Here is a 26,925-nt window from a genome sequence, read left to right on the forward strand (position 1 = left end):
TAGTTTTTGGTCTGAGCTAATGTGACCATTTGTAGGGTCAAGAAAACCAGCACTTTTACCCAAAATGGAAATAATCAGTTGCAGGAAGTTGTTTGTTTCTAGAGCATCCTATCTTGGAGTCCAGCTTCCTGCTTCTACAAACAGCTGCCTTATCATTCCCATTAGTAATCATAACTTAATGAATAACCATTCAGACTGAATAATACATAGGTAATATTGTTGGGGGGGGGGGGTGCGCGTGTGCAAGAATTCAGAATTCCACCTTTCTGTCATAAACTGTCTAATTTCTAAATGTGTTTCCAGCCTTTTTTGTTTGATCTTGTGTTTATGTTGACCTATGGCTTGGGCAGTTCTCCTTAGATGTTTGTTCCCAGGTACTGTCTGTCACTACTGGGTCACTCTTAGCTCTCCACTCCACTAATTATTTTAGGGGCTTGTTGTCTTTACTTGGTTCCTGATAAATTCCTCTTTCCCCCTCTTTGTGTTTGTTAATATCTAATCCTTTTGAAGAAATCTAAGACTCTCAGTATGTCCGTTTCTTCTAGTACAACTTTTCCCTTTCACCCTGGCCCAGAAGCTGTTCTCGGTCAGATGGAAGATTGTAGTGCGTGCACTAAGAAGAATCTGTTACTCCCTTGTCTGAATCCAAAAAGTGACAGAAGTGTCCTAAGCAATCAGATTATTTCATCAGTGGGTTTGCAGCACCACAAGAGATTGAAACTCTGCTAAAACATCTGTTTCCTGACAGGTTAAGTTCATTATTCCTGAAGTAAACTTCCAGAAAACGGCTTGTGTCCTTAACAGTAAGAATTCAACAGGCTAAAGATCAGGCTGACTGCTAAGTGGAAAAGTTAATGTTTTTTGTGAGGCACAATGCAGCCACCTGTGTACTATTACAGTGTGGAAATTAGTCATTTGTGTGGTATAGCTTTTGGTCTGACAAATATCAGAGGTAATAAAACCATCCTCATTTTTGTGGGTTTTTAAGTTGTTTTCCCTCTGTCTCCACCCACAAATGCCACGCATATGCCTCTCAACCATGCTGGTTTTTGGCTGAACTTGGTTGTATCAACTTACAGAGATTGTTTTGTTTTGTCCTTATCTAGAAGATTAATTTCTGAGGGAGGAGTTTAGTTATCCTTTGTGCTTCCTTTTCTATGGTTCTGTACGTTCCAAGTTACAGATCTAAATCCTGTATTGGTTGTAATCCTTATGTTCTTTTAATTCTTTATTTCTAGAATGAAGGAACACAAAATTGCACCTTTTTATGGCTACATTTTTTTCTTCTCCGAACAAGAAAGAAGCAGGCACTGATTAAATCCAAGCAGTTTGATTTTACATCAGTATGCAATCCTTTCAGTTGAAGAGAACCCCTTTTCAAAAGCCTAGCAGAGTAGGCTACCACTGATTTGTTGGTATCCAGACTGAGGATTAAAATGAAGCCTGCTCCTTGAAAATGTGCTGGTAGTTGTAAAGAGGTCGTGCCTTTTTTTCCGTCTGTGATGTGTTCCTTTTGCAGAGAAACTCCTGTTGCTTCTCTTTCTCCTGTTGGTGGAGAGGAAGAGAACCTTAAAACAAGTCTTGTCAGGAGAGCTAGGAAACTGAAGATGACTAGTGCCCCTTCAGATCTGCAGTTGTTGAAGTGCGTCTCACACTTTGAAGCTTTTACTTACAGCCTGCTACCTTATCTGCCTTGAGTAGTGGAATGATTTGCTTCACGGTAGTTCGAAGTCACAACCATGATCATCAGCTGCTGAAATGAACAGGGTATTTCATGCCATGCAACTGTCATTATGGCTCAAGTTAGGTTGGTGGTGTAGCATGGTTCATGTCAAACCTGCCACACTTCCATTTTGCTGCCTTTTCTCCTGTGTTGTTTCTTGTGCTTTTGCTGCTGTGAGGGGTTTTTTTGCCCCCTTCCTGTTAAAGGAGGGTGCTGAAACCTCTGCAGTTCAAAAGCCCCCATGGCTAAACAACTCCTCTAGGTGTGTCATCGTTTGACACAAGCTACTCTGTTGAAAAACAGGCTTCCAGATAATCAGGGAAAAAGTTTCTGAATCTGCTGAGACAGCACCACCAACATTGGGTGTTGTAAGTGTCCTCTTTACTTAGGACTGTGTCTTCTTTTTCTATTTACGGTGCTTTTTTAAAAGGTCAACTTAACCTGAAGCCTGGAAGCAGCTTCGTGAGTGCACCTTTTGCACTTGCAGAACCCCGTTGCAATGCTTGCGGTGTTGACAATGGCTGTAGAAACTGGGAGGCAGCTGGGCCCCACTGAAGTGAGGGGATAGCCCTGGTGGTCATCTCCAGTGAGGCAAGGGGCTGCTGTTGAACTTAGCCTTAGGGAGTTTAAAGCAGAGGGATACCTTGTGCTCGTTGTTGTCAGGCTCTTTGGAATTAAATGCAAATCTCGTGGGTAATAACCACAAAGTGTGTTTCACCTAATAAATGAAGTAAGAACTAGATAATACGCAACAGCGGTATGAAGAGCTTGTTATACAGAGTTCCCCCTCTCCTGAGGAGGTGCTATACATACTCCAGCTTGAAGGTGACGTACTTGGCTGAACCCTTCTGCCCAGCAGGGTGGCATCAAGAGCTTAAGAACGCTGAGAATTATGTGCAATGAATAATGCTTATCATTCCTGCGTTGCTTGTCTCAATGGAGGATTTTTCTTGAAGAGCAAAGACTCCAAAAGCTGTCTATCAGGCATTAGCCCGGGTTCTGTTTTGCTGAATTGCAAGAGAACGTGGGGAAAAATGGGTGGCTGAGGCCCCCTAGTGCCACCGGGGCACACTGCACCCCTCGGGCACAACGACCGCAAAATTGCGCTTTAGATTTAATTTTATTTTTTAACGCAGAGAAACACTTTTTGGGCTAAAATACCTCATGATGTACTAAATGCTCACATGCAATTCTTTCCTTACTGGAAACATGAATTTTCCATGATTTATTTTTCATGTCTGGTTTTGCGAAGCGGTGCGAAAAGTGAGAGAGGGGATTCTGTTTGCAGCCGTTATCGTTAATGTTTCCGTTACAGGCAAAAAACTATACAGGGAAGCTGCAGGCTTGTGAAGTAAACTTTTTACCACAGTTAATTCTCTGCCCAAAGATGAGTGGGAGGAAACACTACACAGCTAGTGGTGTCTGATGCTGTGGTGTGTTACATAACTCGGGGTGGGAGGGATGGGGAAGAAAAAAATACCAGTGAGGGAGGAGCAAGATAGTTGTGGGGTTTTGTTTTGGTTTTGTGGTTATTAGCCATGTGGTTTTGGTTGAATTGCTAAGACCTTGAGAATCACTTCCAAATGCTATAATCTAAGATACAGTAATGTGGACATATGTTAGAATAGATTCCCTTTGTGCTTAAAATTTAGCTTAAAAGCATATATTCTGAACAAGTGTAAGGTAGTACAGAGCTCTCCTAGGAAAAAGTTCATAGTCTAGAGAGTAGCTCCATGTAAGGTAACTTAATGGTGGCTTTAGACTATTATTAAAACAGCTCTTTTCAATATTTCTGTGTTGCCCTAGTCTCAGATTTTTGTTGTAATTGTGACTTTTGTCAAAATCTAGTTATTCACTCTTGTCACAAAGTTTTGGCATTCACACAGGTATGAATAGTAGCTAATAAAATTTTAATAAAGAAATTAATGTTGGTGTTTAGTCAGCTAAACTGAGCTGACTCACTCTCGATAGTCTGTAACACTTCTCCTCCTTTTGCTGTTGCACAAATTTTTAATCAGCAAGAGAAGGTGGTAAGCCTTCTCCAGAATGCTATTGTATGTTGTTCTTTAACAATGAAATAAGAAAAAAAAAAATGGGGATGTAAAGTCAGGCCTTTACAAGTAGATATGCTTTGTTTTCTGGAGACTTTGTAAACTAGTGTCTTCAGAGATAAAGTTGCCAAACAGACCTGAAATGTGCTCTAAGGGGTCTTGGGTGGGAAATGAGGAAGGTAAAATTAAAAGGAATCTCTCTGGGTGGCATAAGATCTGTGCCTTTTGTTCTTATTTTGGGTGTACTTTGGAAGCCTAATAGTGGTGGTCTCTGTACAAATTCCTATTCAGTTGTTCACAGAAACTCCTCTTTAGGGCTATAAGTTCTTATGGTAAATGGTAACTTTTGTCAAAATATGTAGTTATGTCAAAATGGTTTGGATGGTAAACTTCATAATTTCTTTCCAAAGAAGGTTAAGTTGATGCTTCCAAGGCTGTAAAACAAAATGTGCTGAAAATTAAGTTTTCTACTCTTTGCTTTGTTTCTTGTTTTAGATGTTGAGATGACCAAAGACTATAGGTGTGATCTAGCTGTGCCTCTACACTATCCTCTAGATAAGCTCCAGTTAATAGCTGAGTTTCAAAAACTTTTATTCAGTTGAACTTTTCTGTGAACATTTATAGCAGACTTAGGAAGAACAAATAAAAAGAAAGGAGGATTGGGATTTTTTGTTCTGGTTAGTTGGGGTATAGCTTACAGTTTCTGTTGCAAACTATGTTACACTGCCACAATTTTCTGTTGTTTTTAAGGAACAATTCAGGGTGAAGAAACCTGTTTGTGGGCTATTGAGGCACTGAACATATCCTACCATATTTAGTGTTGATCCCTTAAACTGTTCTGGAATTGTAAATGTCTCACTGGTGTTTGGAATAGCTGTGGACCACTCTACATTTTTACGGATGAAGAAAGGAAGCATTCAGTATAACGTGTTCTTTTACCTTTTTTGTCTCCCCCCCCCCCCCCCCCCCCCCAGTTCTTCAAGGATCTTATGCATAGCATATGAGGTTTTGCAAGGTTTGCAATATATGAACAAACACGGAATGGTCCACCGAGCACTCTCCCCTTGCAATATTCTTTTGGATCGAAAGGTACAGCTACGGACAAATCTATGTTTTTGTTTGTTTTTTCCTCTTGCTGCCAACAGCTAGCACGCTATGTCATATATGGAGATGGGGCATTCACAGTCTTTCTGATGGGGGAAAAAAATGCATATCTGGAAAGGTGTTGGTTTTGCGTTTGCGTTTTTTAAATGGTTTCCTCCCATTTCCTAAATTTAAATGTATTTCAGATTTTATTTCTCTCTTTTCCCATTTTCTTCTATCCCAAGCCACTTTTTTCATCCTTTTCTTCTTAAGGTGTTAATCTTAAGTCAACTTGTCATTCTAATTAGTTACAAGACCTTCCTAGCTGTTCGAACAGGAAAATATTTTTTTTCTGGCTAATTAGTTGTTAATAATATTTCCTGTGTGATCTGATACTTGACTTTTACTTTGAAGATGTCAACTATATGTGTGAAATACAGGTTGTGCTCATAAAAGCTGAGAGAATTTAAGAGCTGCTGTTGCATTCAGAGCAGTCGCTTCATCTGAACTAACTCCTCTCTTCTTCCCCCTCTTTCTCAGTTTAGATGGGATAGCTAGATCCTCCCCTTGGAGGGAAGAAGGAATGAAGGAACACTATTTTTATATACTTGTAAATAGATGAAAATCATAATAATGCTCTAACAAGCAAAAGTACATTAGGATTTTAAGATACACCTAAAATCAATAAAAGAACAAAAGGGGGCCATGAGACAATAAACTTCTAAACCTTTCCCCTGCCCTTTGAATCACTTGCTGATGTAGCATTCACTGTTGCACCATCTGCAGGCTGGCTGGGTATAATTCAAAATCCAGCAGAAACAACACCTCAGTTTAACTTCTGTGTCTATTTTTTATTGTTTTGGTGTTAACTTCCTGCCTCCACAGAATAAAAGCAAGCACCTGTTTGTTTGAAGTATGTGTTGGTACAGTTAAGGAGAGCAAGATAGTAATGAGTTGATAGGAAGGACTGGAGGACCAAGGCTGGGTAAATGGAAAAGATGAGGGAATAGTGGTGATGCTTAGGGAGTTCTAGGATTCAGGCAGGACTTTGAACAGTTTTCAAACACGAAAAATATTCAGTACAGTATTACGCCTTTTTAATTTACTGAAAATATACTGTAACTTACAAGTTTTCTTGTATGTTCCAAACAAGGTGATTACTTAATGTTCTTGGAAAGTAAAAGCATTAGAAATAAACACCTTATTAACTTGCAGTGGGCTTTTGCATAACAGATGAGACAGAAATGTAAAAACGTGATTTTTTTTATAAGTATCTGTCTTCTGACAGCTAATGCAACTTGAAATGTTTTTTTGTTGTTGTTGTTTTAACTTAAACCCAGATTCTTCCAATGTCGGATTCTGCTGCTCTTGATCATCTATTTTTTTCCTTTTCAGGGACATGTGAAATTGGCTAAATTTGGACTTTACCATATGACTGCTCAAGGTGTTGATGTTGATTTTCCTATAGGGTAAGAATGTAGCTACACAATACAAATATATTGAGGATATATTTTTTTCAGGAAATATGTTTTTAGGAATCATCTTCAAAAATGTGTTGGATGCACAGATCATAGGTTGCTGTTTTAATTCATCTGTTGCACACACCCCTTACACAGAAGCTTCTGATAATGTCACTGCAGAGGTTAGCATCTGATTAGGAGAAATTAATGAAAGACAGAGAATGGGTACCATGCAGGCATGTTACTGTAACTGTGTGATACCAGTCCTTATTGTCTAGATTTGCCTTCAAATGCTAGTAGTTCCCTGTAACTCAGATTCTGGAGGTACAATCTAATTTCAAATTTAGGAAAAAGCATAATTGGTCTTTGCTGTTGCATACCACTGTAGGCCTCTTGTCTCTTCATCATTCTGTGATTTATTTTCAAGTTATCTTATTGTCTAGCCAAAGCAACATGCTTTGTTGCAGTGTTTCCTTGCCACTTTTTGTGTGTTTGTTTTTTTTTTTGTGGTGTCATGTTGTTTACAATTGAAATGCTGAGCTGATTCTTAAAGATATGCCCAAAAGAAGATCATGTTTGCCTTCAAAAAGTGATTTTAATTTGTTTTGGTTTTAAGTATTACGATGAGTTGTTGACAGGAAAAAGTGATAATGTTATTTTAAAATGATCTAGCAGCAGGTAGAATATGTCCTTAACACCTTCTGTTACATTTTTTTTTTTACAAATTCAGAAGTTATTTGATGGGAACACAGTCAATGGAGGGGAATATGCGACCACCCCCAAATATGGGCCTAGGATACATTTATTTAATGTACTAGTGCTGAAACTCAATATAAGTTTTCTTTGAGATGTGTGGACATACTATTTTGAAAGCTGCTGTTATTTCCTCCCTTTTATGTAGTAGGCACCATGTATTTTGCAGTTGGAGTGAAACTTTGCTGCAGTGTGTAGATTTTGACTGAATAAAATAGAACAATCTGCATTGGTATGAATTCTACTTTCTCAGAATGCAAAATTATTTTAATTACTGTAACTGAAAGGTAGAGTTTTTTGGACAGACAGGATATTACTTAGTGTTTCTGTATCTTTCTAGGTACCCATCATATCTGGCACCTGAAGTAATTGCACAGGGAATAGTCAAACCAAGTGATCATACTCAGTGTGAGAAGCCTCTGCCTTCTGGCCCTAAATCAGATCTGTGGTCTCTTGGTATAATATTGTTTGAGCTGTGCATGGTATGTAAGGATAATTCTCATCATTGTGACTCTTGGGGAATAGTTACATCAACTTGATTGCTCTTGAGTAAGGGGTTAATGGCACTTTTCCTGTCACCTGAGTCCAAATACCGGAATATGTTAGCATTCTTACCTGGACAGTATTGGTGGTGGTTCAAGTAGTAGGATACATATTGGCTTGGTATGAGTACATGTGATAACCATGAAGGGCAGCTGCCTGGTAAGCCACAGTGATGTGATTGCATGATCGAATTCTTAGCAAGGAATAGCTTCTGAGCCAGGAAGTCCCTCTAGATAATTTGTTGGTGTAGTTGTGCTTTTAAGCATGAAATAACCGTTACTGTCATGCCCTCATTCTCCTTGGAAAGGATGAGAAACTAATGAAGTTTCATGGAGGGAAAGAGAAGGGAGGATCTGCTTTATCACCAGAGTTTAAAGAGCTTCTGTACAGAGTTAAGGGTTTTTTTGGAAAATGCCTATTTGACTCTAGAAGTTGAAATAAATTACGACAGCATAATCTTTACTATTTGCGTGTGTTAAACTGGACATTTTTCATTCAAAGACAACAACATTCTGTAGGGAGGTATGACAAGGGATTTTCAGATGACTTTCCAAAAGCAATGTGCGATAGTACAAGCTATGATGATTACCATTTTTAGTAATTAATTACTTTTGTTCATGCTCACGTTGGAGAAAATAAAATTTTTAAAAACCTGTTACTGAATTATTAATAAACCTGCAGGTTTGCTAAGGCAACTTGGGGCTTGGTTTGCCTGTTTTTTTGGTTTTGTATTTGTTCCAGTTAAGAGGCAATATAAATAATGCATTTTTTCTTTGTGATGGCATGAAACTGTTTCTGTTATGATTGCAGTAGGTAATGTTTTCTGTTCTAACAGATAGTTTTCCTAAATCTAAAATTCATATGTAGAAGCTTATTTCACTGTCTTTGTGTATAGATGGGTGTGTATGCTATCTAAATGTTTTTATATAGTAATATTCACCTGTTGATTTGATTTTTGTTATTCACTTAGGGGAGAAAATTATTCCAGAGTTTGGAGATAGCAGAAAGATTTAAATTTATAATTATGTTAGGTAAGTAGCTCAAAAATAATTTTTTTAAGTTTCCAAGCAGTTCTATACTTAGAGCTTTACAGACTGGTCAGCTTGTGATGCTCAGACCTAAAAGCACTTCACCTTTGTCAGCTTTCATCTCCAGAGGTAAATAGGCATTTGAAGGGAGGATGCAGAGGTGGGTGCCAGGAAGAATAACTTTGCAGAAGACTATGAGTATGTTAGAGTAAGGGTAAACTATAAAAAACAAACAAACAAAACAAACAAAAAACCCCCATGTTCAGGAAAGGTGGTTATTTTTATGGTTATTTGTTGTTTTGTGTTGCAGGAGGTTTCTGAAATGAGTTAGGAATTGTATGACACTAAAGAAAACTGTCCCCACACTAGCAGTGCTTTTGTACCAAATCCCAGCAGGGAGAAACAGGACTCAAACAGGAAGACAGAAAATGAGAGCTGAGAAGCATATTACTGGATTCAGGCTTTTATTTCTGGCTTCACCTGCAAACTATAAAATATTCCTGTAGGTGTGGAAAACGAGTCTGGAAGTGGGACTGTTTTGTGGCTTTTAAAACTTGATTTCTTGTTGGGTTTATGATAAACCATGGGGAGGGGAAGGGCATGAATTTATAATTTGAAGCTTTATCAGTAAGTTGTTATTATCCAGAGCAAATAGTAATGCTGTTAAAGTTAGTTACTATTAGTACAAGCATCTTTTTCATTCAGAAGTTAGTGCTCAGGTGCTGTAATTCTGACTATTAACAAAACACTTAACAAAACAAAGCTTCCTGAAGTATTTCAGTCTCCTTCAAATTGAATGCAAGTTGTTGGTAGCCTTTACCCACTAAAAAAAATTCGTGTCCTGACTTGGGAATTATTTTCTTAATCATGTGTTGAAAACAAGTTGTAAAATACTACTGGTATTATCTGCAAGTAGCAACAAAATGAAGATTACTTTAGCCTTCTACGTGCAGGTCTCTACCAAGAGAGATAAGGACTCTACTAAGCCTGCAAAAAGATTTTCACTGTTAAATTAGATGTAATAGTTAATTTTCTTAGGCTTCAGTTTTCTGTCTGCATAGGTGGAGATAATAATTTTCATTTCTTATTTCAAGAATTCACTTTGGGGGATATGGCCAGTCAATAAAAAGCTGAAGCTAAGTGCTTTTTATTGGGGTGGGATTTTATCTGATATCCTGTCTAATTGGTATCAATTTTCATAGTCTTTTACTTCTTATTGTTGTGTTTGTTTTTCATAGGCTGTGTAGATGATGTTATAACTGTATTGGCTGAAGAACATGGCTGCCTTGATATTATTAAGGTTTGTGGAACTAGTTTGCTCTTCCATGCTGTCTTATCAAAAACATTTTATTATTGTTGCATAGTATTTCACATATATATATGGTTTTTTTGACCTATTCAGTCACTTGATATATTGCAGTATGAGTAAAAATTCTGCAGTCTGAACTACATACCTAAGATTCTTTCAGATAGCCAAGACTGGTTGGTAATATTCTTTCCTAAAATTACTGTCAATTTCAGTGGGTGTTAATGCTTTCTGGATAGCTTAAATTACACATATTCTTTAAAGTGTTGGGGGTTAAGTATTTTTCTTCTAGGCATTTTGTCTTCTATCTCATCCACTTTTACACATTCTGATAGTGTAGGTTTATACAGTTCAACTCCTCCCTACTCCCAAAATTAATCACTGAATTTTAGTGTTTGTATATTTTAAGACATAATGTAAAAGTATTCTGACAATTAGCAGAAGGGAGTTCACAGGTACTGCATTGTTTCAAGCTGGGTACAGAATATCTAAATTTAAGAAAAGCTGCATATATTGCAAATTTTTCAGATATTCCTTCCCCACTCTACCCCGCCCCCAAAGCAAATGCAGGGTTGGGGGGTGAGAAGAATTACTTGCCCAGCATTTTGGTCTGACACAGCTAACCTCATATATGTAGGTGTGACATTTTATTGCCCTAAAGGAATACCCAGTATGTTAAAAGTTAATTCCGCAAGCTGCTTAACTCATACTTAAGATAGTAATAAACAGACCTCGATATTTTTCTTATGTTCCAGGGCCTTTCTGAAAATATCATATCTCTGCTGAAGAAATGCCTTACATTCCAGCCCTCTAAGAGGCAAGTGTTCAGTCAAAACAGCTAGTAAACACTGCTGCAATACTATGAAATCAAAAGACCTGTTGCTGAACCTTTTTTTGAAATACTGACATCTTGTGCTGCCTATAAGAAGTTCTTGGTTTTGTTGCTTTTCAGTGTTTAAGGGAAAAGAATTGGAGCTGGGTGGGTGGGGGTGGGCGTGTGTGGAAATCAAGTGTGCAAAACCTTGCGATTGAATCAAAGTGTTTTGGAGGAAAAGTATTAATGTATTTGTAGTTCTAAGTTCACAGCTTTTACTGATTCCATGTCTGGAGGTTGGTGATGGTTACTGTAGCCCTGTTGTAGCCAGAATTAGGACTGCTTTCTTCAAATCTCTTCATTCAAAGTACTTTTTCATTATGTCACTCCACCATAACTTTCTTCTGAAAACTGAAGTATGCTTTTGTTCTTTAATCAAAGTTTCTCATTTGCATTTTAGTTGCTCTGTACATTAAATGAAAGTGAAATCTGAACTTGGGCTGTAAACAGACTGCGTGGTGTGTTGTGCCCATAATTGAAGGAAATTGGTAGACATTTTTGCTCTTAAAATTTCTGAAATCAAATTTATTGGATAAAATAATTTAAAGTAACTTGCTAATGTTTGTTACTGGGGACATTTCTTACTGAAATATAACATTTTTGGAAGTGCTTTAATTTTAGTGTTTTATTCTCCCTTCTTAATTCAAGGCCAACTCCAGAGGAATTGCTGCATGACAGTTTGTTCAGAGAAGTATCCTCAATATATCCTCTCTTCCACAAACCTGCTGGTCTGTTCTCATCTTCTCCAAAGTGTGCTAATTTAACGCTTCCTGAAGACATAAGTCAATTATGTAAAGGTAAAAGCAGGTATTGGGATAAATTTCATTGGAGGGGGAAGGAAATTAAATGTTTTTGTATTTTCTTTGAATACTATGTTGGAGAGGAATTATTAAATGTTAAAATACCACATTCTTGTAACAAGTTCTTTAATGGGCAGAGATACGGGCAAATATGTTTTAAGGGATGTGTGCAAGTCAAAGGAGGGCAGCTTGATTTTGTCCTTCAACCTCAGGGAATAAATAGTTATCATTAGCATTCAAATCCATCTTGAAATATCAGTATCATCTTTTGCCTTTAGAATTTGTACATGTGCATGTGTAAGGTAGTGTTTTTTCACTGAATTGTGTTGTGAAATTGTATTTGGATTCAGCTGGATCATAGCATGAGATGAGTTTTGGAAGAATTGGAAAAGTAAATCCTTGTGAAAGAAGTCACATTCTAGAATAAAAGACAACACTTCTAAGTCTAGAACTGAAGTATGCCGAAAGTGTTCCCACTCTTAAGTCCTCATTAACTTTTTCTGATGAACTGGGAGATTTCTACATGTTTAGAAAATCTCGTTATACAATTTTTGGAGACTAAGACTTTATACCATGTTAGTATGGGTATGGTATGTGAAGGGAAGATAGATTATAACTACTCAGTACGAATCTTAGTTTCTTATTTTTCCTCTTAGTGCTGTGTTGTGTACAAAATAGTGTTTGGTTTGGTTTTTTTTTTTAAAGACACAGGAAAGCAAAAGTCCACACTTCAGTGTATTTATCTTCCTGGTTTTATTTTCTGGCACCAAGGCAAACTGCAGAAATATTTGCTTTTTTTCTGACTTCTGCCCATCTGCCCTTTCCTTAAATCTTCCTAAAGGGCACTTGCAAAAGGAAGATCACTTTTTCCCCAACTTCATGTTAAGGTCTAGGACTTTTCAAGCATAATTTTATTTTTTTGTTTTCAAAATATGTGTTTAGAGTGGTAAGAAGAAATGCAAGCCGCCTAAAAAGTTGTAACTCATTTTTGTGTGGTTTCTCCTGATAGATGAAGACAGTGATTACCTAGCAGAAAGATCAATTGAAGAGGTTTATTATCTCTGGTGTTTGGCTGGAGGAGACTTGGAGAAAGAACTTGTCAACAAGGAAATAATTCGATCAAAGCCACCTGTCTGCACGCTTCCGAAGTAAGGAAGAAGCACTTTAAGGGACAGGAGGATAGATGGAGAAGGCCAGTGATCCTGAGAGAACATTTTTGTTTGATTTTTAGTTTCAAAACCTGTATGTGTGACAAATATTGAAAATAGCGTTCTTGAACAGCAGGAAATCGTATCACTTCCCCTTTTACCCAATTTAAGGCATTATTTGAATGCCTTATATCTGCTGCCTACCGGCACTTCATATTGCTTTCTGAATTTTGAGGAAATGTAGGTGAAGTGCAAAATACTGAACTGGAAGTCCTTAAATTTAACACACTTTCCAATAGCATCGAGTTTTAGTAAAAATGTCTCCCATACTTCAACAGCATATTTGTAGTTGTAATTTAATTCAATATGTTCTGTAGCAATTTCTCACATTCTGAGTTCCCTTTCACGAAGCAGCAGTGCTGAATGGTCAACCAGATCAGCTGATTACTTTTTTTGAAATGCTTAGTTTTATGACGTATAATTCTGTAACAGCATTTTACTCATTACTACTTTTATCTTACAGCTGCATACGTTGCAGTTTTATGTAGTATATTCATGTTTGAATCCTACGATCAGATCTTTATGCACGCTTAATTGTGCTTATTTAGATCATTTTGCTGACTCTGGGTTTTCAAAACACATGAAGTCCATGTACAGACAAAATGCAGTAGCTTGAAAAAAAAAAAAAAAAAGTCGAGCTAGATTTTAAGTGATATTTTGGTGGCAAAATTAGTGTGAGATTTTGAGGGATTGACTATTTCTGTAACCATAGGTAATGCATGTGCTTTTGAAAAAAGTTTTTCCCTCATAATTCATCATACTATATGTTTTGAAGATGAGGTGTTAATTTCAAAAATGCAATCTAACTCCATCTTCTAAGCAGTAACTGAGAATATTAGCTTAATTTCTGGAAATTAATTTCATGTTGTCTGCTTTAAAAATATGCTTTCTTGGGTGCATTTGTATCCTTAGATGGACTGCAACAGAAAAGTTCTGGATCAGACTTTTGCTTGGGTTTAGTCATTTTGGAAAACGGCTTTCATATGACTATAATGTTTTATTTTTGCTTTTCACAATAAATGGCAGTCCTGGCCAGGTCAAGGAATAAAAGGGAATATTAATCTCGTATCTCATTACTCTTCCTATGTGTGCAAAACAAAGTTACGGAAGACCTGAAATGTACGTTTTTACAGCAAAAACTGTTTAAATAATTTAAGGTGATTGTACATTCCCCTGATAGCAGGTTTCATGCCATGCAGAGTCAATACAGTATACTTCTAAGAGCTAGTATTATGTTTGAAAGAGGAAGCTGATAGTTAATTTTTTTCTATTTTTTTGTAACTGAAGTCTTATGTTATAAAATGACCTAATTTTTTATTTTCTTCCTCACTTTTGAAGCTTTTTGTTAGAAGATGGTGAGAGCTTTGGGCAAGGACGAGACAGAAGTTGCCTCCTAGATGACACAACTGTGACTTTATCTCTGTGCCAGCTCCGAAATGTAAGAATATTGTGCACTTGTTCTTATGTCTTTACTACAGAAACATTTCTTTGAAGGGAATATGGAACAGCAGCTCCTGCTGCTTTTCCTACAAGTGACAGTGTTACTGATTCCAAGAGAACGCTTCTTGGCATCCAAGTCAGATTCTGATTTATGCTATTAAATCGCTTTGTCTGCAAAAGCTTACTAATTTTTATTTATCTTCTGTCCCTCCATCCCCTTCCTATGTCCTTACCTTCTTTTAGTTAACTGCTTTGTTCTGCTGTAGCCCAAATAGTTCTGTAGTACCTGATATTCTTCACGATTGCTAAACTAATTGGACAGTGAGTGTCTTGCATTCTTTAATTCCTGTCTGTAGGTGGCTCACAATGTTAAAGAGAGAGATAAATTCACTTGCAGGTCCTTAAAGGCTTTAAACTTAAATTTGTATACCAAGTTTCCAGTAGTTAATTACTAATCTTTGGAATATATAGCTATTAAACAACTAGTTCAAAAGATCGCTTCAAAGCATTTTGCCCAAATGGAGTAATGCTGTTTTCTTCCATCTTCAGTGGAAAAATCAACATACGATAACTCATAATTTTGCCTGATGTAATGATCAGTGACAAGATTTACTGCGTATATCACTGAAATGTTTTAATTGTTCACGTGTCTTTGCACATGTAGAGCTTTATTGCTGCAGAATTAGAAATTTATCTTGCGACTTGCTTTTCATAGTAGCGAATGCAGTTCTGTCACAGTCTTTATAAAAAAACCTTTCCATATGATTACAGGGGTTAATACAGAAAGGAAGGCGACTTCTGAAGTCTTGATATCTGCCACTATTACCTTAATTTTGGGGCAATGTGGCAGATACTGTGAAACATATTTTTTCAGTAGAACTTTGCATCACTTCACATAAACGCGTGAAAACAGACCAAGGAACTGAGTTATTTTGTTTGCTTGGTTGGTGGGGTTTGGGGGGGAGGGGGGGAGGTTAAGAATATGCAAAGCTATTTTAAAGGTAATTAGCACTGCAGCTCCTACTGTTGTTCCTACAAAAGAGCAGCTTTCAAGGCTTTTTAAAAACTTTTTAATCTGTAATTTTGGATACTGCTGCCTACTTCTATAAATACAGCAGCAAATAAATATATACTGAAGTTTCATATTGGGGAAGATACAAGCCTCTACCTTGCAGTGTTACTTGAAATCAGTTTTTGAACTTATGCAATTCCTGAAACACCTTTTATAGAGCAGAGCATGGTGCTTATAATCAAAAGAAGATCCGTACTGAATGAACTGAGAATGAACTGTTCTGTCAATCCCAGGAGGAACAGGCTGTGTGCCGTATGCCTTTAAGTTAGGAATTGAACTGCAAAACAGAGCACTGCAGGGAGGATGGTATTAAACATTAATCACGATGCACCAAAGATGTCTGAAAACTTCAGGCAAAAGTCCAGGCATGCTTGTCCATCACCTTTCCAGAGAGCATCTGTATTTCTGTGCAGCTTTCAGATGCTGCTACTAAAAGGAACTCAAATTTACATAACTCTTGAGCTGATTAAAAACATGAAACCAAGTTCTGCAGTTGCTTTGCAGCTACTTGGGTAGGAAGTCCATGTAGAAAAATAAGGACAAGCAAAAGAACTGTGTAATACTGCTGGGTTTTTTTGTGTGGAAATAGGTCTATGAGTAAGATGAGTATTATCTTCAGGCAGAAGAACTTCTGTCAACTCAAAAAGCCTGTATTAGCAAAAGTTTTTGCCATTGAAGTCTGTATGTTTCTTTGCTGATGGAGTACTGAGCTAATGCTTAAGTCTTGAGGAAAGCTACTAAGTTTGGCAAATGAATTGCTAATCAATAGTTTTCATATTCCACTAAGTATTTCCACTTGAATTCTGAGGAGCATTCTGATAAGGAATTATTTTTGTTCTTTGTTTCAGAGGCTGAAAGATGTTGGTGGGGAAGCATTTTATCCATTGCTTGAAGATGAGTAAGTGTGTGTGTAAGTCTGTACATATATAATGGACTGAATTTTAAGTTATTAGTTTCATTTCAGTGGCACACTGCACAGCTAGACACAACTGTCTTCCAAAAGCAAATGTAACATGTCCTTGTTTGGCTCTTAAGTCAACGACAACTGATAACCATTCTGCACTGGTGGACTTAGGGCTGTGATACCAAACTGAAAATCAACTGTGCTGAATATTCAAAATTATCCATTTATACTTGTTTCTGACTCAGAAGCGCATCACAGGATATTAATTTTTTTCACAGTGATTTGTATTTCTTGTTGTTTACTACTATTATTCTAACTTTTTCCAGCCAGTCAACTTTACCTCATTCAAATAGTAGTAATGAGCTGTCTGCAGCTGCTAGTCTTCCTCTGATCATCCGGGAGAGGGACACAGAATACCAGCTAAATAGAATTGTCCTGTTTGACAGGCTGTTGAAGGTATGGAATCTTTCTGATGCTGGATAATTGGATTTGGTCTGTTAATTAGGGGATTTTGAAAGGACAAAGTAATTGAAAAAGGAAGCAGAGGTACAAGAGACCACACTGGGAAAGAGGGAAGAAAATCCTACAGAAGTATAAGAAGATTGAGAATAAAAATATCAGAAATAGGTCTTTTCAGTAGTGATGAATATAAAAGTAGATTTTAAAGTATGCACGTGAAAATAGAGCTGCTGCTACTGCTTGTTATTTACTGATGAAAACACTTCTGCATCCTTTATTTCATATCAGGCAAGGCTATTATAGTTATAAATGTGCCTATAACCTTTCTGCATTTCCAAGCAGTAAGGTACTTGGAAACAATACCAGTCTTTACTGTAGCAGTGCCATGTTAGAAATACTGATTTTATACTGAGGGAGGGAAAATACCAGTCGCTAATTTACATATATGCAGAGAGATGGATTCTTGCTTAAGAATGAAAGCAAGCTGATGCACGTCAAGTGCAGTACTTAGGAAGGTATGAACTAGAAACGTTTAATAAAACAAGCTTGGATACATAGTATGAAAAGAAATGTATAATGAAGGAAAAACTTTTAATAAAATTTAGACTAGTAAATTTATATGCCCGGTATATACCAAAGCGGATGAATACATTTACGAGAAGGAGTGGGTATTTTAACATCAAACAGTAGTCCTCCATCCAGGCCTTGCAGTTAGGCGTAAAATTTGCTTGTAGTATATACTTGTATTCACTGTTCAGGCTGGCGGCATTTGTCCTTTGGGGGAAAGACCGTCCCAGGTTTGGGTTTTGAATTGTTTTATGGTAACATTTTTTGCTGTTAATTTCTTCTCTTGAAGGCCTACCCATATAAGAAAAACCAAATTTGGAAAGAAGCCAGGGTTGACATTCCCCCTCTTCTGAGAGGCTTAACCTGGGCTGCCCTGCTGGGTGTTGAGGTAAGGGCAATGGGAGGGGCATTTGCAGAAGTTCCAGTACTGACTGGGGAGGGAATGGGATAGGAATGGGATTGACAGGGAAGATGGAATGGATTTGAAGATTTAGCAGGTAGAATTACTGGAATTTCAAACAAAATGAGCCATGAAATTGTGTGAACAAAGACAATGTTCAGATAAAGTTGCATCTTGTCTCTAATATTATTTGATTTCAGAGAATGTGTGCAAACTTGACTACCTTTAATTTTGATTATGGGATGGAAAAATACTACCCATACAGCCAAATTTGCTAGATTGTTTAAGTACAATTGGTAGTTAACAGGTTTTTTTGTTTGATTTTTAGTATTTTTGACAAATGCAGTTAGAATCCTTCTGCTCCAGTCAGCAATAGTTGGGCAAAGCAGAATGCAGCATATCACACGTATTTTTCTCGCCTACCAATCAATGCACTTTCTCTAAAGACTGGAGGAGAAATAAATTAAACTTTTGGACAAAGGACTAGAAAGTAATGTCCCAGAAATGAGGGCTCCTCACAAAGATTGCTTGACTACGTAGCTTTTGAATCTACCCTGCTTGCCACCTGCAGTAGTGCAGCAAAGAGGTTCTTATAGATAACACATCCCAGGTTTTTGAGGATTAGTTTAGGATGTGATCTGTTGAGTGCTATATAATATGACCAAAAAAAGCTGTAAAGAACAACTGCTGGTCAGGGTTGTAGCCTGCTTCTTGGGAGATGAGTCAGTTCCCATGCTTCATCAGCATCTGTACAATGCGGGTAGTGTTTCCCTGTCCCATAATATTAAGATGGACTTGGTAGCATGCCTGTCTTGGGATTCATGCAGGGACAGGCTATCTAAGAGTAGTGTATATTGGTAATATCAATATTAATTAACAGGCAGACGGATTTAGTGCCTTTACAGAGATGGTACTTAAAGCCACTTGCCAGTTGCTGAGATACGCACTGGATTTAAATTGGGAACATCTCTTAACTTGAAAATGCAAAACTGTTTTGTACGTAGCTTTTTACATAAACAACTGAAAATTACTGAAGATCACACTGAGGATGTCACAGAAAGGTCTATATGTCCTGAATGATAACAGAATAAAGATGGTTTTGTTAAAATTCAGCTGTCACAATTTTCTGTACTTGGAGAAATTTTTTCAGGAAAAAAAATTGCTAACTATAGCACCTAACAAAACCAGTCAGCTTCTGTATGTCAGTGTGTACGTTGTAATATGCATTTAGTTAGTAAGGGCTTTCTAAATTGAAGTATTCTTCTTCCACATTTAGGGTGCCATACAAGCGAAGTATGATGCCATTGATAAAGACACACCGATTCCTACAGACAGACAAGTAAGACTTCCAGTGTTACCAAATATTGTCACTTGAAGTAATGCAAAGATCTTTTCCATCAGTTGCAGTCATTTGCCTATTACAGCAGATGTGGCTGATAATACTGAAAGGGTTCCCCCTGTCCCCTAATCTTAATCAAGCTGTAGCAAGAACCTTGCAAAACAGATAGGAACAAATAGTTTAACTCAAATTATGTTATAACGTGGAAAGTTAAATCGTCTTTTACTTCAGAATCACTGTATTTTCTTTAGCAGCAGCAAAGTATAGTGAACAGTATTACTGATGTGTTGTTGTAAGTCCTGTTTTTTATCGAACGTTTGTTGTGCCTGTTGGACCTTGTACCAGAGTGCTGAGTACCCTGAAAGCCTGTAAGGTGAGCTGTGCTTCACAGAAACGGGTTCTTGAGCAATTTGGTTCTCCAAGAAATGTTCTTGCCAGACATAAAAAGACATCACAAGCAACAGCTGTTCCTTTCAGCTGGGTGAAATAGTATTTTCCATCAAATTGGGTACAGTGTTCTGAGAACTCTGATTTGACTATCCTTTAGAGCAAAGTAATATTAGCACCTGAAGTGAGTCCAAAAGTTGGGGTAGTAGAAAAAAATATAACTCTAATCTGCTTTCTGCCTTTTTCAAGGGTTAGAACCCTTTCAAAAATGTGAATCTGGAAAAAGAAGAAAAACCTCTGGTTTTAATCTTTGACAAGGCTGTTAGTCTCCTGTCCCCTTTTAGTTTGGGTTTTGAGAGTGGTGGAGGAAGCAGATTGTGTTTATGGTGGTGGTCTGACCTGCATTCTTTGGCTGACTTCCACCTCTAGTGTTGATAGATTGCTGTAGTACTACCTCATTTATCCTGATTTCTCTTTATATTATACATTTGGCTATGGTGCAGATTGAAGTTGATATTCCTCGTTGCCATCAGTATGATGAATTGCTGTCATCACCAGAGGGTCATGCAAAGTTTAGACGTGTTTTGAAGGCCTGGGTTGTTTCCCATCCTGATTTGGTGTACTGGCAAGGTGAGTTTGACTAGTTGGCAAGATCAGATAATTAACTGGAAAGCTATGGCTGACTTAAAAGTACCTCCCACAATGTAAGCTTCTTTTGAGTGCTTGCCTTTCTGTTTGTTTGGTTTTTTTAAATGAAGCAGTGGGTTATTGCAAATTTAGATCCTAATAATTTATAGTTAATTTGTAATGCAAAATTGCCCCACTCTTTATATTTATTCTTCCTTAAGTTTCAGTCACTTTATTTAAATAAATAAAAGAAAAAAAGTCTGCTTACTGTTCTGTTCCAAGGTAAAACTGCAGAAGTTACTGTGCAAGTTCTTGGGATGGTAAGCTGCATTTCTTGGAAGCCCTGGCAGAATAACAATTTCAGCATTATAGTTCAACAATTTGGAATCCTCTCTGTTTTCATACATTAATTTCACAGTTGTTCTCAGCATTACATGTGAAGCCTGACATTGCAGAATTATAATCAGTTTCAAGTATGCAAGTTCTCATGATAAGTTAATGAATTTATCTTGCACGTTGCAACAAATGAGCACTCTATGCCATTTCCTCATGGCTCTTTTCTCTTTAGGCCTTGACTCTCTTTGTGCACCATTTCTGTACTTGAATTTTAACAATGAAGGTGAGTACCTTGTTCTGCTGGGGGTGAAGGGGAAACATAGTCTGTTATCTATATCTATAGTTGTAGACAAAGGTGTATGCACCCGGTTATAGATGGAAACTTTCTGTAGCTACAAAGGAATTTTAAAGCGCTTGTTGCCACAGGTCAACAGAAATGGTTCCTGAAAGGTGTATGTGGTATACTGCACTTCAAGCGGGGGTCACATTTTATTGCTGTGTTTGTTGCCAAGTACCATTATGAATATATAATAAAAAGTGCAAGTAACCTTGATTACAGAAAAGCAAGAACTGCTGCTCTAGTACTTGTCTTTCAGTGAAGCTGTAGTTCAGCCTTGTTTAATGTGAATGCATTATTTGTTAACCTACCTGTTAACCTGCCAGACTAGCTTTTTCAGAAAAGCTGATGATGGTTTTAAATGACTAAAAGCTGATCAGACCAGCTTTGGATAAGTGGCCTGTATCTTTTTAGAATGTGATTTGTTCAGAATAGATGTAGTCCAATCTTCTGTTCTCTTGCACCTGGCTTTCTTTATATGAAGTCTGCGGGTGGGAAAACTAGTCTCTTAGGACAATGATTCCTCTTATGCTTACCGTGCATACTAATTTAAATAGTTCAACAGATCTTGCTCTTGGACATGTTCCTATACAGTTGGATTGTAGAACCTGGTTTCCTTCCCATTGAAGCAAAATACAATAGTAGTGAATTATATAGAGTTTTGTGTTCTGGTTTTACAAACATAATCGTACACATTTGGCTCAGATATATAAAAAGTGTTTTCAATGATAGGAAAGTTGTAACACTGAATTCGTTTATAACGTGATCCTATGTCATATTTGCTATAAATCTGATGTTTTGCTTAGAAACTTCCAAAATTATGTTTATTGTCAGTTTATGGCAAACCTGTATTTCTTTAGCACCATGGCTAAGAATTGTGTTACAATAGATTGTCCTTCAGCCAGGTTCCCAGGAATTAATCAAAGGGATAAACACTGAAGTTTTTACCCTTTAATGTCTATTTGCTATGTATATGAGGAGCCATTGAGAAATTGGTTCTTGTCCATCTTTTTGGCAATGTTTTTAATTATATTGCACTCTGTTTTTTCTTCTGAATTCTATCACCTTTAGTCTCTCAGCTGAAGTAAGAGAGGAGATGCAAGTCTGATGGGGCATAGACTGGGTGTAAATTCTGTAGGAGAAAACCCAGAAGACTGCAACAACGCAGTTGTCTGAAACTGTCTTCTAAAACTTTGTTCATCCAGGGACCTTCACTTTTTCATACAATCGTCACCATGGCTTTCCAAACATCATCTCATTACTTTGTCACTGAGAAGTATGGAAATAAACTGGGAGCAGATCAGGTCCAGCCAACTTTATATTGATTACTCAGTGACAGGAGGAGACTTTTTTAGGAGCTTTTAAAATTCTTTCATGAGGAATGTGCCCTTTTTATATCACTTTTGTGTCTAGATTGATTTCAGTATTTATGCTTATCTGCTTAATAATGAGCTTCTTTAGGTGTCCTTACATTTCTACATCTGTAGTTGCATCCATTTTTCTAATTCTTTCAGCTCTGGCGTATGCCTGCATGTCTGCCTTTATTCCCAAGTATTTGTATAACTTCTTTCTGAAGGATAACTCTCATGTTATTCAAGGTAAGTAGGTCCCTTTATTTATTTATTTAGTTCTAAGAGAAGTAGAATTATTTCTGGATATATAAATACACTTTTTCAAGTGGTTGTAAAATTGGAACACAATTAGATCACACTGTAGAAGTAACCACCTATTTCTTTCAAAAGCTTTGTTTTAGATAAATAAGGACAACAGCTGTGCAAGAAAAATAGGAACAAAATAAGTGGATAAAGATTCAGGCAGGAGAAAAAAAAACCCAACTGCACCCACAGACACACACAAAATAAAATTCTTTGAAATATCCGAGGTAAGAGTCAGTTGATAATGCAAAGTTGTAAAATGAGGAAGTAGTCTTTCCAGTGTTAGATTGTAAAGACCTGCCCTTTAGGTATTCAAAATCATACTGTTACAGGAGCTATTTTGAGAATGAGGGAAACTGAAGAGGAACCATAAAAACTAAGGAGTCCTCAGAAAATGGAAGTTATGGTATTTGGAGAGTTAGGGATTTGAGGGGAATTTCTTACTGGACAGAAGACCGTGTCATTCAATACAGAACAGGAGCTGGAAAACCCTGAGGAATAATGTTCCATAGTTCAATCTTCAGCAACTATACAGGCAACTCAGAGAAATTAAAACAATATCTAGGAGGTAAATTTCTGTTCTACTTGAAAATTAATTGTAAATTTCATGGAAACACATAAGAGGAATTGTCTAGACCTAGAAAGCCACCTTGGCACAGTGTGTTAGATAATTTGTCTTGAAGACAGTTTCTAAAAAACGAAAGAAGCTATTTGAAAAGCCATCAGTAGTTTAAAAAAGCAGGTGATAATCAATGTTTTTAATTGCAAGAAGTTATGAGTGTTTACTGAATGCTGGGTTTCAGCGTAGCTTGCTGACCGTGTGTTTCTTTTAAAGAAATTTTTGTGTACAACTTGTGAAACTCCTCAGCTTAGAAATTTTGTCTGTCATTTTTTTGTCTTCAAAAAACAAAAGGAAATTAAGAGCTGATCAACAAAAAATAATTATACATAAAAGCAGTTATGTGTTGGATAACAGGGAGAGCTAAAATAAGAAGAGAACACAGTCATTAGGCGAGTTTACATATGAAAGACAATGGAAAAGAGGTATTATGAACTGAATATGTAAAATGATATATGGGAAGAACTATTCAAAAGACCTTGTTTGCATCCTTTTGTCTGTAAAGAAAGAGTGCTTGCTGGAAAAAAAAAGAGGCAGTAAAGGTCTGAAGATGAAAAGAGTAAGTATCTTATATCAGATGTTCCTGTGGAGACAACTACTTTAGACTTCAAGGCTAATAGCTTGGTAAAGACTTTTGTCAAGGGGGTATACTCTTCCATAAAGTATAAACTTCTGCCCTCTAGTGTTCCCTGATGTTATTCCTAAGGGGCTTTACAAAAATATGTATCAGCCAAAGTTAGAAATATAGGTCAGTAGGATTCTGTGAACCAAAATATTGTAGGCATTCCTGAATTGCTGTGCAACATCTGGCATCATCGAGGACCTGGGGAGACCGGACCTTTTAGGAGTCTTTCAGTATTCTGATTTAATCCTTTCTAGGGTCATATGTCAAACATCAATGTGGAAAACCAGTTTTAAAGGAAAATTCTGTGTAATTTCCCTGCTTTATTGGTTGGAAGAAAGTGTTAAGAATGTGTCATTTAACTGCCTTCTGCAATTTTAGCTTCTTAGCTTCCTTGTGTCTTCCATGTAGGGGTGAATGGGAGGAATCTTTCAAACTGTAGAGTTCAACATAGCGCAGGTCTGAGCTTGTCCTATACAATGAAGGTAGATATATTTCCTTACATGAAATAGAAAGCAAGAGCAGTTAAAGGGGTTTGGGTGTGGAATGCCCAATTATGTAAAACAAAAGTTCATGTAATAGTAAAATTCCAACCAACAGCAATTGGCTGGACCTAAACGATGTGGTTTTGTGAAGGTTTATGTGTTTTCAATAGACCCTTAATTAGCCATGTAATCCCATGCAGTAATTACGTTTCATGAGACTGGCTAGTCAAATAAAGATGGTGTTTAGCAACCTGTAGTATATCTGTAGAGAACCACCATGGGCACGAATCTTCATTTTTAAAATAAATGTACTTCAGGGAAGCTAATTGTGAAATTTTCATTAGCATACAACTGAATGTGTAGGATTATGTAGGATTACTGGTTTGCCATACCTGATTTGTGATTACTGGCTGTTCCATGAAATGAAACTGAGGTAAGATGCACCTTTTAAAAATTATTATCAGGTGGTGTGGTATGAATTTAAGGCATGGAATCTGTTTTCTCCCTAACTTGTATGCATGTGAATAGGAATAACTTTGGCTTGAGTCTGGGAAACGTGGAGAGATGTGAGTAACTCCAAAGCACTCTGGCCTTGGTGACACAAAACTCAGCGTGGGTCTTTTTAACCACTTAACTCCCCAGCTGAGTGCTGCCAGGGCATCTGACATAATAAGAGATGACAGGGGAGAGACTGGCACTGCCAGAAAGCTCCTTAAGATGTTTAGTGTGCTGTGGCTTTGTCTTTGCAACTTGAATAAAAAGTTGTGAAATTCTCAAGTAGGCTCAAGAGGTCTTAATTTCTGTTGCAACTTACCTTGGAGAATTAGGCATCCTTTCAAGTATAGTTTGCAGTAGGACTGTGGCTTGTTTTCTTTGTGTCCTTACAGTGAGAGCATTGGTTATCAGTCCTCCTGAGGCATAATCGGCTTTTAAAATTTCAAGTCCAAATAGAATTCTTTTACAGAGTGATTGTTCTTAACATGCTGGCTTAAACTGAGAGGAGCTAACTTGGGTGCAGGTAATCAAGATTTAAGTAAGATAGGAGTCTACAAACAACTGAGTGTTTAGACCCACTTATGTTCTTAAATAAAGGTGTCTGTGCTTGGAACTATCCCAGCAGAGCCATTTCTGTGCTTCTTAGCAGTGGAATTGGAATTTAATTTTGCCACTTCAGGAATGAAGACAAACTGAGTAATAGGGAATTATTTGCTTTCCCCAGGGGAGACGATAGCAGGCATCTAGTCCTTATAATAGACTTTAAAGGAGGCAACTCTGGATGGCTCATTTGTGGAGCTGTGTGGACTTGGTGTTTGGGGACTTATATCTGGGGGTGGTAGTGCGTGGAACATCGAGATGTCAGCATCTGATCTGGGAGCAGGGTTCGCATTCTGTGTCTCTCTTCCTCCCTTCAAGAGCTGTCTGGGCCCTAATTACTCTCTTCCTGGGAGCATGGAGGAAAAGCATTTGCCATCTGTTACAAAATTACAATGTTCTTGCCTCTTCATCTTCCTTCTAACAAAGCCTATGACAGTGTGGGCAAAATTGGGAGAGGGGCAGAACAGAGAGAGAGAAATCTGTCAGTGTCTGTGGTCTGCTGTCTGCTTCTCTTCCAATTAAAAGCAAGTGTTACTGATACAACTTAATGAAATTGTACCTGTCAGCCTAATGTGCCATGCTGAAGATGTGAAAAAAATTATCTTTTACAGTAAGTATTTCTCCTTATATGTTCCAAAAAAACCACAAAAAAAATACATTAGTGATCATGGAAATAGTAATCTTGAAGCCCCATTGCCTTAAAACCTCAACTTCCAGATTACAAAATTTAACTTTGTAGTAAAGAAGCTATACAGGATATAATTTAATGAGTATAAACTTTGCGTATCACTAAAACAGGTTGGGTCTTAAAAATCCTTTGAACAGTTTTGTTCTAATTTGCTTCCATCAGTATCTTGTGGCTGATAGCCATAGTGAAAAGTCTTTAACTTTGCGTGTCAAACATACATCACAACCTAAGTGTAAACCATTGTTGAAAATCCAATTGATAAGTACTAAGGAAGAGAAATTAAATGTTTCTTTCTCTGTATTGAATATAATGGTGACAAGGTATTCACTTACTGGTTTATTGTAGGTTTAAAAAAATTATTTTTTTTTTTTTAAATTACTGTTCTTCCTTTTCTACATTTCTGTTGTGACCTAGCAGCATGTAATGGCTTGTGTTCTTGATGACTACCTTGAATTTGCTTGTCATTTCAGAATACCTGACGGTGTTTTCCCAGATGATTGCGTTCCATGATCCAGAGCTGAGTAACCACCTTAATGAAATTGGGTTTATTCCAGATGTAAGTGCTAAGACTTCCTATAAGTATTTTTCAAAGGAAGTAAAAAATGGAAAATGATGGCACTAGGATGAGATGCCTTTCCAGACTGTTTCAGTAGCAGTTTGACATAAGCGAAACTTTCATATTAATGGACCTTTCTGAGTATGCTGATAAAACAGTAAATTTTTGGTTGTTGTTTTACATACCTCAGTCCTTCCCATTCTGTTGGCATGGTAACTACAATAAAAATACTACTAGTCAGTTATTACAACTTAGAGATTTATTTTAAAAGATGTATATAATTTTATTTTTAGAATGTGGATTAATATACAAAAATTAATGTGGCCATAAATGAATAATAGCAAAGTTTTTGCAAACTACTTAAATGCTGTTGGTTAACACAAAACACGTCGTCTTTGCAAGAAATACAAAAAATATGCACAAGTGATGGTTGATCTGTAGATATGTCAGACCTTGGACGATGCTTGCTTAACAGTGATTTGTTGGAGTCTATCAGAAACGTTAGACA

General features: G+C 37.1%; 1 protein-coding gene across 3 annotated transcripts in view; it reads left to right on the forward strand.

Annotated features, from left to right (window-relative positions):
- Nucleotides 1–26,925, forward strand: part of TBCK (TBC1 domain containing kinase) — a 107,702-nt gene that overhangs the window by 21,033 nt on the left and 59,744 nt on the right. The window contains exons 3-19 of one of the 3 annotated variants that reach the window (XM_086463742.1): nt 4,749–4,863; nt 6,253–6,326; nt 7,411–7,552; nt 8,584–8,644; nt 9,880–9,941; nt 10,703–10,764; nt 11,470–11,618; nt 12,631–12,769; nt 14,168–14,267; nt 16,190–16,239; nt 16,572–16,701; nt 17,561–17,659; nt 18,948–19,010; nt 19,901–20,027; nt 20,593–20,643; nt 22,212–22,295; nt 26,332–26,417. In XM_086463742.1, coding sequence (XP_086319868.1) covers nt 4,749–4,863; nt 6,253–6,326; nt 7,411–7,552; nt 8,584–8,644; nt 9,880–9,941; nt 10,703–10,764; nt 11,470–11,618; nt 12,631–12,769; nt 14,168–14,267; nt 16,190–16,239; nt 16,572–16,701; nt 17,561–17,659; nt 18,948–19,010; nt 19,901–20,027; nt 20,593–20,643; nt 22,212–22,295; nt 26,332–26,417 — 1,594 coding nt within the window. The remainder of the gene's footprint in view (nt 1–4,748; nt 4,864–6,252; nt 6,327–7,410; nt 7,553–8,583; nt 8,645–9,879; nt 9,942–10,702; nt 10,765–11,469; nt 11,619–12,630; nt 12,770–14,167; nt 14,268–16,189; nt 16,240–16,571; nt 16,702–17,560; nt 17,660–18,947; nt 19,011–19,900; nt 20,028–20,592; nt 20,644–22,211; nt 22,296–26,331; nt 26,418–26,925) is intronic. The other 2 variants (XM_086463743.1, XM_086463744.1) reach the window with 2 other exon arrangements.

This window comes from Leptosomus discolor, chromosome 4, assembly GCF_034619465.1.
Source record: "Leptosomus discolor isolate bLepDis1 chromosome 4, bLepDis1.hap2, whole genome shotgun sequence".
Taxonomy (NCBI): domain Eukaryota; kingdom Metazoa; phylum Chordata; class Aves; order Leptosomiformes; family Leptosomidae; genus Leptosomus; species Leptosomus discolor.